We start from the raw sequence: 12,787 nt of genomic DNA on the forward strand, positions 1-12,787 counted from the left end.
TCCAGTCTGATGTCTCTCGTGAGATCGACCCGAGAGAGCTTCTCAATTCTCATCGTTCTAATAAAACTCTTCATCTACCATCCCCGACCAATCCAGCTCTCACCCCTTCTTCTATCTTTACAAAAATAACTTTTGGGCTCTGAGTTACTTTAATAATCATGCTAGATCTACTACGCTCGTGTTTGATCGACCAAGCAGAACCATGCATCCATTCTTCTTTATTCAAGCAATTTTTTTTATTCGTGACTTTTGCTCGAGGAGATTGCTCATCTCACCTATCAAAGGGGACAATTAGAGTAAATCTCGCTGATTAATTTATACACTAAACAATGAAGTTTCAACATCTTCTATCGAGCCTAAACGGGCCGAGCCAAAATTGTCTAAAAAGTTCTAAACCTATTGCACTTTTGCCGATTCAACCGTATACCTTACAATTATGCCTATTGAGCAATCTTTGCTAAAAATTGCTGATGTAGACGTTTTTCAATAACATTTTAATATTTTTTCGACTCATTCTTATCATTTTTTTATTTTTACTTTTATTTTTTCATTTTTTTGTTACTGTGGACGGCGACACCGGGTCCTCACCCGGACCATTGCGGCCGCGGGCGAGGCCTGGTGAGCGCCCAATGACCCTTGCCAGCCACATTAAGAGAAAAAAACAAAGAAAAGAAAAGAAAAAAAAGGAAAAAGAAAAATTACCAAAAATTTGAAAAAAAATTAAATTAATATTATAAATTATTCCCGTGCCACGTAGGACAATCGAGGTCCACGTCAGCGATTTTTCAGTCAAAATTGGCCAAATAGACTCGATTGATAAAATTAAAAAATTTAAAATTGAATTAAAAAAAGTACAAAAATTTAAGATTTTTTAGATAATTTTCTCAATGGGCCGAATTGGGTCATTCTCTTCTCTTCCATGATCAAAATGTTAGAGCACGACAGCTTTGGAAATGTGGATTTCAGACCATAAGTTGGCCCTCGTAATGTTCCCATCAAGAGGGGAGTGGGAGAAGTCATAGTACATATGGAGCAAGATTGTAGAATGCGATGCACTACTTAGTGAAAAAGGGAAAGCCATCAACTCATGCATCACACATAGTGGGTCACGCTAAAGTGTAATGAATCCACACGTACCACACTTGCATTTCATGGTCTTTCCTGGTCAATAGAATTTCATGGTTCACAAGGAATGTCCAACGTGTCAGTAAAAGATCCACAATCAACATGATGGGTTAAAAAATAATGTTTTTGCTGGCATGACAATATAACAGTATGAAGGTAAATTATAAGTCATAAGATTAGAGGTGAGTCACATCATGATTGCTATATATTTGTTGTCATTAATAATACGTTTGTTTGATATTGTACCGTTATATTGTTATCTTGTCATTGTCGACTTCTCAAATCCAAAAAACAAAGCCCAAGGCCAATTCTAGGTTGAGTTTAACAATGTAGCCATTAAAGCCTGTAATCAAGAAAAGAGGTTTACCATCTTAGGATTAAATACTAAATTCATAGGGTTTTTTTTTTCTCATCGTTCTCTAGTTTGACTCTAGAAAATTGTGCTTTTGTCACAAGTGGAGTCGTTGGAGATTAACGAAGCCATGCCCGTGGGAAATTTCGAGGACTACTCTGATACATATAGCTAAGAGAGTTGGAATTTCTTGAAAAAAAGTTAGTTTGAATGATTATTGGCGAGCTGCCCATCATATCTTTTGGATATGCCATTATGAAAAAAATGACGAATCTCAAAAATGACCACGCACACTACTAGGGACACTATGAGCAATAATAGAATCGGATCAAGTCATAACCAAAAGATCCATGTAAAATCACTTCAACTATGGAGGCAGACCGATGAGCTGCAAAGATTTACTATATACAATAGAAGGGATGAAGTTGGGTGCGCAACCATTTACTAAAAGTTTACACGGCAAGAGAGAATCGTGAGATTTGTTCTATACCTTGACAAAAAAGGCATGAAAAAAATACTTCGGAATTGTCGGCTATTCTCCGATTTACGGGAATTCGGTTTGCATTCACTCATCATCTTAGTTAAGTTCATCTCTTTGAATCCTTGTAAATAAGAGGTTTCATCTCACATATAAGAAGAGAGATAGAGGAAGAAGAAGAAGAAAGAGGAGAGGGTGGCTGAGGAAGGAGGAGGAGATGACACTTCAGACTAAGTTAACTTAGCTTTCGCAGCCCCAGAGCATGAATTGTAAAAGAGCACACTTGCTAAAATGAGCGCGCTAAACAAATAAAAGACTGACAATTCCAGATGTGCGAAAAGGATCGAACCTTTGAAGTTTGAGTTCAAATGATTGGATATCGGGGGAATCTAGAATTCAAATTACGTGAGGGATTGATCCAAGATTTTATCAATAAATAAGTTACGGCCATATCTATTTTACGTTCATTGTAGCCGCGGGCTAAGAGTTTGCGGTTCAAAGGTATTCCCGGATGGATTTGCTTCATCCTTAAACAGAGCTCATATGAAAGTGAAAATAGGCAAACTGCCCGCAAAATCATTCGGTAAACAAGATTATGACGGTCAAGAAACGAACAAATTAATCCAAAGAAACAATTCCCCGGGGAATAATTTGCGAATAACCCTACATCAACCAGCTATTTCATCATGCATTTGGAAGTTTGGAACGCTCATGGAATGTTCCATTTCTTGACAGAAAAGATTAGCAAGACTTAAAAACGGCGACGGATCCAACAGAGAGCTCAACAATTTACCGAATGGGGATGGGGTCACGATCGACTCCATTATATCGCAAAGTGACTAAGAAACATCAATATCATATTCATAAGCGATGAGAATCGCTGGAAATGATCAGAGTTTTGACCCAAAATGAGTTTCAAGATCTACATATGAGAAGAAAACACTTACACATGTAACCGGATACAGCGGACTGTGATCTCCGAATCCGCTCGTCTTCTCCATTTTGGAAACATTCACAGTGATTTAAGCACTTGAGGAAACTCAATGAAACCCTAGGAATGCAAGAAACTTCATCGGCTGATCTCGAATGGGCCGGTAGGATCGAGCTGTTTACACAACCCTAGATAGGTGTAATACAAGATCCGCTCCTTGGCACCCGTCCGGTGAATCTTTGTGTGCGCGCAGAAATACTTCAGATGCTTCAGCGTCAGGCACCCGAGCGTCTGCCCTAAGAGCATGAAGAGCCAATTGATCTTCTTCTTCTTGGCTACTACGGGCTTTGCGCTGTTCTCCTGGTCGCAGAACCTGCACTTGGGGAGTACCGGGCTCATCCACTCCTCCGGAGCCCGATCGTGCATGGTCGCCTTGTTCACCGCGATGAAGTTGCCAACCTCGAGGAACTTGCTTTGCAGGTCGTACTCCATCTCGAAGACCTTCTCGCATTTCTTGCACTGGACATCCCCAGTGATGGTGAAGATCCTGTTCGACAAGAGGTAGTTCATACTGTGCACGGTGGCACGTCGGTTTGTCGCCCATGGGAAGGGCACCGGGACAGTCTCGCTCTTGCCGTTCCTCAATGGCCGATTAAGCCTTCGGCGTCCGTTGTGCGGCAGGGCTTCTTGATGGGTATTTGACAGCGCAGCCGCAAAGGACGGCTGGTGAAGCATCGCCGGAGGACCGTACATCACCATAGACGGCTCATGAACTAACGCCGGAGAAGATTCATACGTCACCATACTCGGCAACAAGTGCGTATCAGGATTAACTTTTGGAGAAGGAGGAGGAGGAGGAGGAGGTGGAGGAGGGGGGGAATGCTTTCGAGGTGTCAAGGGCCGAGAAGACAGCGAAAGAGCGAGGAAATCGTCTTCGTTGCCATCACTCCGGGACTCGCGGCCATTTTGATCATTGCTGTTGTTCTCGAATTCGCCTTTCCTCTTTCTACTGAGTTCCAAGTCGACGTTCATGATTGGAGATGGTGGTTCCGGGGGGCCTGGCGGAGGCGATTAGGGATTGTAGAGAGAGGGAAGAGAGGCAAGAATGTGAAGAAGTGGAAGGGCTTGAATGGAGACGGCGCTTTATGCTCAGGGGTTTGGAGAGATAAAAAGATTGGGAAAACAGACTCAAAAGTGTGAGGGATGTAATCTTGACCCCGGCTTATCAAGATTTCTTCAAGATTTGAAAGCAAGAAGACCATTCAAATTCTTCATTTCTGGTTGGTTGTACTTGTCTTTAGCTAGGGTTTGTTGAAATCAGAGAGAGAGAGAGATCTTGTGGATTAGTCAACTACGGTCAAAGGGGTGCGACCATCTGTTTACTCAACCATTCGCATGAAAGGGGTGTCAGATGTGGGATTGAAGATGGAAGAATCAAATCCCCAAATATTTCTCGCGATCTTGACTCTTATCGATTCATTTGAAGAGGTCTTCGTCCAATCTCTTTATCCCTTTGATGTGAATCAATTCGCGGAGGATGATTACGATTAAAAAGTTATCAATCATCTTGTTATATAAATACCTTTATTGATTAATACTAACTAAAAAAGATTAGTTTGTCTTTCTTTCAAGTTTATAAAAGTTTACGATGGCACCCTTTTCATCCAAATAAGTTCCATTGTCTAGATAGAGATTGATCATTCGTGAACATTTGGATTCACAAATGGTGTCCAACTCTTGGCCAAGAAAATAAAAGGAAAAAGAAAAGAATGACCGGATAATTAACTCTTGTATTAATGTAGGTTGTCTTGGGGGTTGTTAAATTAAGAGACCCAAAGAGAGGATCTAAATATTAATCTTGTCCCCGATACAAAGTATGGAGTTAATGTTATGTGTATATTGCTTGGAAATGCAAACCGCTGGTCTTGATTAGTCATGTTGAACTCGTGAATTAAATTAACCGATTATGAGATCGAGAAGACATTGCGGCCCTTGCAAATGCTCATGGGAAAACCAAGTGGATGTCCCATTGATGAAGACGAAGCAAATTTAATTATTGCTCCTACTTAGCTACCCCATACTTAATAACTTAATATGATCCGAGACACGAAAATTGACTTCGCATACTTAAATGAAAGGTGGAATTTTTCTTTCTTTCAAAGAGGACGTAATGAAGTAGCATCTTATAGCAAATTAGCCTCGGTGATGGTATCATTTGGGTCTTAGTTGTTTATATATATGTGTGTGTGCATCGTAGTTCAGTTCACTCCAATCAATATAGAGCCTAACACCCAATTACATGCATAAAAGAACATTGATACATGTACGTTTATTTCAATGTTTTTCAAGCTGCTTGCTCTGTGCATTTTACATTCTTTTTGGCACCTTTTGTAAGTGTAGGTTGCGAATAAAGATAATCCGCACCATCCAATCATATAATCTAACAATATAAAGTCCATTAACGACTCGAGTAATAAGATTCGAGCCTCAATATCATGTGGTACGACTAAAGTACTATGCAACATTTCATTGATTCATTAGCCATGTGACACATGCATGCCTCGTATGCCCAACGAATTACAGAATCTCCGGAAAGTTCTCGATGCTCAAAGAACGCAAAAACTCCACAGGAAACATCCCCCTACACTTCACAGTTATTATCGCAAACACTTCGTCCACAGTACCTAAAGCCTAAAGGTCGATCAGAAATGAAACGGAAAGAATCAAATCGGTCCCAATCTCATCGCCATCGTCCCCATTTCATCGGGTTCACGGGTCAAACGGCCCAGTCGGGTCGAGCTGCTTGCACAGCCCGAGATATGTGTAATACAGGAGCCGGTCCTTGGCTCCGGTCCGGTGGTTCCCGGTGTGCTCGCAGAAGTACTTGAGCTGCTCGAGCGTGCAACAACCCAGCATCTGCCCCAGCAGCAGGAACAGCCAGTTGATCCCGTCCCTGCCCACGATGACCGGCCTCGCCGCGTTCTCTTGCCCGCACGACCCGCACCGCGGCAGCACCGGGCTCGTCCACTCCTCCGGAGCCCGGTCGTGCATAATCCCCTTGTTCTCTACGATGAAGGCCCCAACCTCCAGGAACTTCTGCCTCAGGTCGTACTCGATCTCGAACACCCTCTCGCACCTCCTGCACTGCACCACTCCCGCGATGCTCTCTATGCGGTTCGCGAGCAGGTGGCCCATGCTCTGCACGGTGGCCCGCCGCGTCGTCGCCCACGGGAACGGCGCCGGGATACACTCCCCGCCGTCTCCGCCGCCGTCGGGAGGGGGAGGGTGCCTGCCGCCGCGGCCGCGCGGGGCAGCCCGGCGGCGTCTCGGAGGAACGACGAGCTTTCTAGGCTGAGACGAGAGGGATTTCGCGGATAGGAGCTCCGATTGCCGCGGGTCTTGCGGGGCGGGACAAATGGAGAGCGAGAGAGCGAGGTGGTGGTGGTCGGGTTCGTTCTCGCCGTCGAGGTCGGGGAACCGTCTGCTGGCGAGCTGATTGTTCTTCCTCTTCCGGTTGAATTCGGAGTCGCTGTTCATCCTCATCTTGCCAAAAACCTCTCGGGGTGCGATCGAACAATGACAACGGCTGTGGATTACTCCGCCGAAGATTGTGGGTCCATCGAGGAGGAAGAAAGAGGTGATTTTGAAGGGAGATCTCGCAGAGATTGATCGGAGATGGAGTTGAAGAGACGGTTGCTGGGCCCGCGGTTGTTATGATTCTCGCTCGAAGTCATCGGGGAAGTTTGTTATGGTTTGTTGCGGTTAGTGAGAAAGTTATGGGATTTAGCGAGCGGGAGAGGGGATTTAAAAAAAATAAAAAAAAAAATCTCATCAGGCCGTTAGGATTTCACTTTTCTCGTCATTTTCGGAGTCAAATCAAGTCGAGCAATCTGTAATCCATCTCAGACTTAACTCGATTATTAAGCATGTTCAAGTCCGAGCTCGACTCGGTCAACTCGAGCTATCTAAATCCAATTTCGAGTAGAGCTCGAGCTCGATATTTGAATAATAGAATGATTACTGTTTGTTCGAGCTTGAGGTATATTGCACATTAAACCAAAGTACATGTATTATTTGTGCCATTATCCCTAATATCAAAGACTCAAGCAGACCATATAAGAACCCACAATTTCACATTGGTTCATAACACATATGCAGTAGTCAATACATACGTGCATAGTACATACATACACATGGACAAGATACGATACCTTACGTGATATTATTGCTCGTTGAAAACATATATAGGTCCTGATAATTTTACTGGGTGACTTATACGACCGTACTAAGAGGCCACCCACACGAGATTATCCGCGGGGTAGAAGTGGCAAACCGGGGAGGACTCGGGCTCCATGCCGAGGACTCGGAACGACATGTGGTCTCCGTCCCAAAACGACGTGTCCAGGTGACAAAGAGCTGCGGCCTCCACCGAACTCTCTCTTCCTCTCCACCACCACCACCGAGAGAAATCTGATACGCTCTGGTCTCACTGTCTGCTTGGCTGTGGCGTTAGAACACTGCGTACGGGTATGGCATAGTGTGGCAACCTATGACCCTAGTCGCATCAATCTGCTCGGGCACTTGCAAGGTTGTGCAGTTTTGCAGCGGGTCGTCGCTGGCCTTCTCCTTCTTGTTGGGTAGGTAAGGGTGGTCAAGGCTCTGAACTGGGCTTTTGGCACGAAGGCCTCGCGGGCCGAGTGGAGCATGGACTCTAGGGAGGTGGCACAGAACCTCGTCTCTCCCTCGATGGGCTCGAGCTCGAGCTCACACTGCTGGAGCGTGTGTTCCATGGCCTTCGCCTGAGGAGAGCCCCCGGGGATTGGAGAAGGAGGACGGGAGCCGTGAGAGCTGAGCAGATGAGAAAGGGATGGAGTCGGATTGCTCTCTGGTCAAGAGCCTCGGAGACTTGGAAGGGCCTTCTAACTTGCTGGGGAAGTATATGGGCACCTGCTTCCCAACTTTGAGGTCGTCCGATGTGAAGAAGACGTTTAGGGCAGGATCAATGCGGTCCTTCCTGTGAGCAACTAGGGATTCTTGCTTAGGCTTTCATTAAAAGAACATGGTTGTCCACGATCCGCTTGTGGATGTTGTGCCTGTCTATCTTACGATCAGTCCCCGATCCCCAATGCCGTCCGGCAATCACCCGGCCTCAAGCACACTGAAAATCAACACCATGCATATTATATAGAATTTTGCTTACCTGACCGTCCCCCAATGTCAGACAATGAGACGGTCAGATTATAGCCACAAATGAGATTTGTAGAAACCGGATTAGCTTGCTGATCCAGTTTCAACATTACGACTCTCCATTCTTTCTTTCTTTTTCCGTTTTACTTTTATGTTTTTTTTATAAGCTAAAATTAGAAGACAAACTTACAACAAAGTGATTGTGTGGCAATCACCTGGCCTCGAGCACACTGAAAATCAACACCATGCGTATTATATAGAATTTTGCTTAGCTGACCGTCCCCCAATGTCAGACGATGAGACGGTCGGATTATAGCCACAAATGAGATTTGTGGAAACCGGATCAACTTGTCGATCTAGTTTCAACATTATGACTCTCCATTTTTTTTTCCTTTTTACTTTTATGTGTTTTTATTGTAAGCTAAAATTAGAAGACAAACGTATAACAAAGTGATTGTGTGGCCCGGTATAATCTCAAATGTAGACCCACACACCATCACCGCGTATTTTGTGTAAAACACTCATTAATTGGGAGATTAATTAGTTACATGATTTGCAACTTCTAAAATTGCTTTGATTTGCAATCAAGAAAGAATCAGGTGTTTTCAATCATTGCTGGTACATGTTATAATTTTGTCTTCTAATTTTAGCTTACAATAAAAACACATAAAAGTAGGGAGTCAAAATATCGAAATCGGATCGACAAGTGATCCGGTTTCCACAAATTTCATTTGTGGTCATAAGCTGACCATCCCACAGTCCGACTTTGGGGGATGGTCAGTTTAGCAAAGTCCTATTATATGTAAGAAGGGTAAGATCAAAAGGATGAATTTACTTTCAGTAAATTGGTCACGAGCATCCTAAACAAGTCAAAGGCTCTATATATGATGTCCAAGTTAAATCTCCTTGGAAGCTAGCTAAGCATGACCAGTGAAAGGAAACAAGTTTTAAAGATCTAGCTTCAAGACACGATCCTTGTTTCTCCTGAGTTGCTAGAAGATCATGACATGAAAAGTTACAACCAAATATCTTGATCTCTCCCAGAGCTGTTTTTTTTTTTTTTGGGGGGGGCGTCGGAATCTCTCCCAGAGTTAAGAGTTGTAGTGTAGTACCCACAGATGGCAAGGAAAGGAACCAAACAAAAGAGCGAGAGAGAGAGCAGCAAAGTTAACATCCTCATTACCAGGAACGCGAGTTGAAAGAAGAGGCTCAAGGAAGCCAGACAAAGTTAACATCCTCCTCCGGGAGGAGACCCATAGTTTTCTTGGGAAAATAGTATTTTGTGATCCAGCTTATAAAATTAGATCGAGGACAACAACATACGTAGAGGAAGACAAAAGGTGTGGGTGCGGCCAAACAATGTCAAACAATAGATTATCGAGCAACAGCAATAAATGAAAGCATTATAAGTCCGTGAGTACGTTCGATGGAGCCTACTCTGGAGTGTTCTTAATGGATCAAGTTGCGTTTCTCTTTTGCAAAGCTAACAAGTCCACCATCTCTATTCTATGCCCATTTTTGCTCGTCAAACCTGAGAGGTGGCGCTGCATGCTCCCGTCGCGACAATGCTTTGACCGGCCGAACATCAACGGCTAAGCAAGTTTTAATTTGCTCCGGGGACATCAGTCTGGCCCGTCGGGCTTAGGTAGTCATAACGAGTACTTGGATTTCGTGCCATCTTTCAATGCGTAAAAGGCCATGATCCGAGATCATGAAAAGCTCAGGCATATACATGCAATAGTTGTTTTTGCGATAGCCAAGAAGTACGAGTTTTGCTGGGGTTCAAGTAGTTACGAGAGTTTTGTTAGGAACCGTAGGTTTACAAGAACCTAGGGTTTCAGGTCGGGTAACGCTTTTGGGACATTTAACGTGTTTGTGTTACGACCGTGGATTAAGATTTGGTGTCTTTAAAGAACCAAAACGATTTCTCAGTAATTTTGGGTATGTGATGCCTTCTTCAAACGGTTGAATCATACTAAAACAAAATAATTGTTGTGTGTCCTAGTTGGATGGTCTGTCTTTGACGAGTAAGAGATGTACTTAGACTCTTTCATGTGCAATCATGGATCAAGGTTTATCTTTTTCTCCATATAATATGACTTCTTATGTCGGTAATAGCTTGTTCCTACATGTTGCTTGATGCTGTGTCTTGGTGAGGGAACAAGATGATAGGCTGACCACTCGCTGCCTAGCTAGTGGAATTACTATGATATTGATCAATCCACAACTAGGGATATCGGCTCCTGAGTTGGACCGTTCCAGTCCAGATTCGAAAATCAGGTTGGATCGGTCCGAGTCAGGGCTTTAGCAATTTTCTTTTCCTTATTCTTTAAAAGAAAAATAAAAATTAATAATAATAAATTAATAGGGAAAAAGTATAAAAAAAAATCTTAAACCTATTGCATTAATACCAATACAATTCTAGATCTTTCAATTGTGTCAATTTAGTCCTAAACATTTTGCATTTGTGTCAGTTGAGTCCATCCGATCAAATTTGGTCGGAAAATCGCCGATGTGAATATCGGTCATCCTATTTGGCACGCTCGACTCTGACGTAGATATTTTTACTTATAATTTTTAATATGTTATTATTTAAATATTTTCTATTTTTATTTTATTTTTTTACTCTCCTTTTTTAGAGTGAGGGTTGGCAGCCAACCCCCGCCAGCCCTAGGCGATGCTCGATGAACCTTGCCAACAGTAGATGAGGTTCTCGCGGCCCTCGTTGTCACCAGCCCTCAATCTTAAAAAAAAAAAAAAGAAGGAAGGAAAAAACCAAAAAATATTGAAAAATAAAAAATCATTTAGAAAAAGGCCACGTCAACACTGGCCATGCTATATAAGACTAAATTAGTATAATTAAAAGGTGTAGGACTGAACTAGCACTAATGGAATAGATTTATGACTTTTTTTACACTTATATCATAAAACCAAAAGTATAAATAGAAAATCATCGGTTCGACCAGTTCGGTTTCGTACTTGGAACTAGGAATTGCGCTGAATCAGCCGATCTAATTCCCGGTCACACCCCTATCCACGCAATTTTAAACTAGGGAAAATGAGAGAAGGACATTTTCAAAAGTTCTAAGCAAGCTTAAGAGAGGGTTTTGTATGATTTCCTAATATACATACAAAACGAGAAAATTCATTAAAAAAAATTTAAAAATGTTCACATTAGCTCCGGTGAGGGCCACGCAAGATGACCCACGTCCACGTAATTTCTATTAAATTGGCCGGGTGGATTCAGTTGACACAAATGCAAAAGGTCTAGAAGCAATTGGCATAATTGAAAGGTTTGGAACTGAATTGGCATCAATGTAAAAAGTTTAGGACATTTGGACACTTTTCCCCTAGTTAATGTCCTTTTGAGATCGTGTTGAGAGGGGAATGAATCTTCCAGCTATCGATATCAAGAAAGAGTTGCTGATATCGAAAATTACCACCTTAATTACGCGCATAAAGATCATTTGACTCGCGAAAATGAAAGCAATGAAACTGTACATTATGGTAAAATGCGCAAATGAACTCAGCGTACGTGATATAGACTCGTGTTTTGACATGGATTTGTTTAATTTCAATGTGCGTCATTCAAAATTTGCACCGAGCATATTCGATCTCTACATCTCACTTGCTTACATATTTCGGAGTATTCAAGAGACTTTAAAATAAGCAATTCACAAAAAAAAAAAAAAAATTAAGGGGGTGGGTCATCTGCGTAAGTGTAGTCTCAGGCCCCGAAAAAATCATATCTTTCTTTCTTTTTTCTTTCCCATTGTAGCCCGTGAGGAGCTTGCCGGCCACTCGGTGAGGACACCCTCGTTAGCTACCGGCGAGGCTTCGCAGCCACGGGCAAGTGCGAAGGTGGCCTCACCCACCTTTTGCAAGGCCATGGCTGCCTTTGCCCGGGGACCGGCGAGGCTCGGCGAGGAGGCCGTGCCTCGCGATGGTCCGGGTTCGCGATATCGATTCGCTTCAATTATTATCTAGCTAGCGATATCGATCTTTAGAATATATTTTATCTAAGAGTTCGTTACGTTTGCACATTAAAAAATGCCAGATAGAGAAAATATGTATAGTAATCTAATGAGAATACCCTTTATTATCAATATGGCCTTTTCAGCGAGAGCATACAAGAACGGACCCTGAGCCACGGAAATCCGATCATCGACTTTATGCTGTCTTTTCTTAGGATACGATCCTAGATAGATGCTCCATTAACTTTCGCATGCTTGACTTTTGAAAGCCAAAAAAGTGTCGGGGAATTGAAATGTGCACTTCTCTTTTGGACTTCTACCAAACAGATCGTGCTGCCTAATTCACCTTGCGGATTTTTCCAAAAGCGAACCCTTCAAACGGTGGATGGAATTATCACAACAAAAACATCATTAATAACTAATTGACCTAGTTAAAACCACGTCGTTTTTGTCGATCTTCCCTTGCTTTTTTTTTTCGGCTGGAGATTTGACCATTTTCAGTTAATATTTCGGGCGTGAATAATGCGAGGAGAGAAAACGATAAAGTAGAAAATCAATCTCTATCCCAAAAGTTACGTGGCTCACTAGCCAAGGAGGTGGGCTCTGTGGCGAAGTCAACTGAAGATGACATCTAAGAGAGAGAGGGAGAGAGACAAAGAGTTACGCAAGATCACTACGAGTCCGGAACAGCAATGAGTCACCCACGAGGGGCTGCTTAAAAAGAAGAAGAAGCCATGATT

The 12,787-nt window shown here is 42.9% G+C and overlaps 2 protein-coding genes and 1 long non-coding RNA gene across 4 annotated transcripts in view; 1 reads left to right on the plus strand and 2 right to left on the minus strand.

Annotated features, from left to right (window-relative positions):
* Positions 1 to 12,787, plus strand: part of LOC115735585 (DNA repair protein REV1) — an 870,695-nt gene that overhangs the window by 721,047 nt on the left and 136,861 nt on the right. The window lies entirely within an intron of this gene.
* On the minus strand, positions 5,409 to 6,606 carry LOC115735626. Its single transcript, XM_030666979.2, has one exon. The coding sequence runs from the start codon at positions 6,427 to 6,429 to the stop codon at positions 5,656 to 5,658; it is 774 nt and encodes a 257-aa protein (XP_030522839.1). The 5' UTR covers positions 6,430 to 6,606; the 3' UTR covers positions 5,409 to 5,655.
* LOC115735749 lies at positions 7,084 to 9,375 on the minus strand. Its single transcript, XR_007197003.1, has 2 exons — positions 9,257 to 9,375; positions 7,084 to 8,044 (listed from the first exon to the last, which is right to left on the minus strand). It is a non-coding gene; the product is annotated as an uncharacterized LOC115735749 (long non-coding RNA).

This window comes from Rhodamnia argentea, chromosome 11 (genome assembly GCF_020921035.1).
Source record: "Rhodamnia argentea isolate NSW1041297 chromosome 11, ASM2092103v1, whole genome shotgun sequence".
NCBI classification, from domain to species: Eukaryota; Viridiplantae; Streptophyta; class Magnoliopsida; order Myrtales; family Myrtaceae; genus Rhodamnia; species Rhodamnia argentea.

Excerpts from the sequence above, each read along its gene's own strand:
- LOC115735626 (XM_030666979.2), bottom strand. The coding sequence starts at position 6,429 with ATGAGGATGAACAGCGACTCCGAATTCAACCGGAAGAGGAAGAACAAT.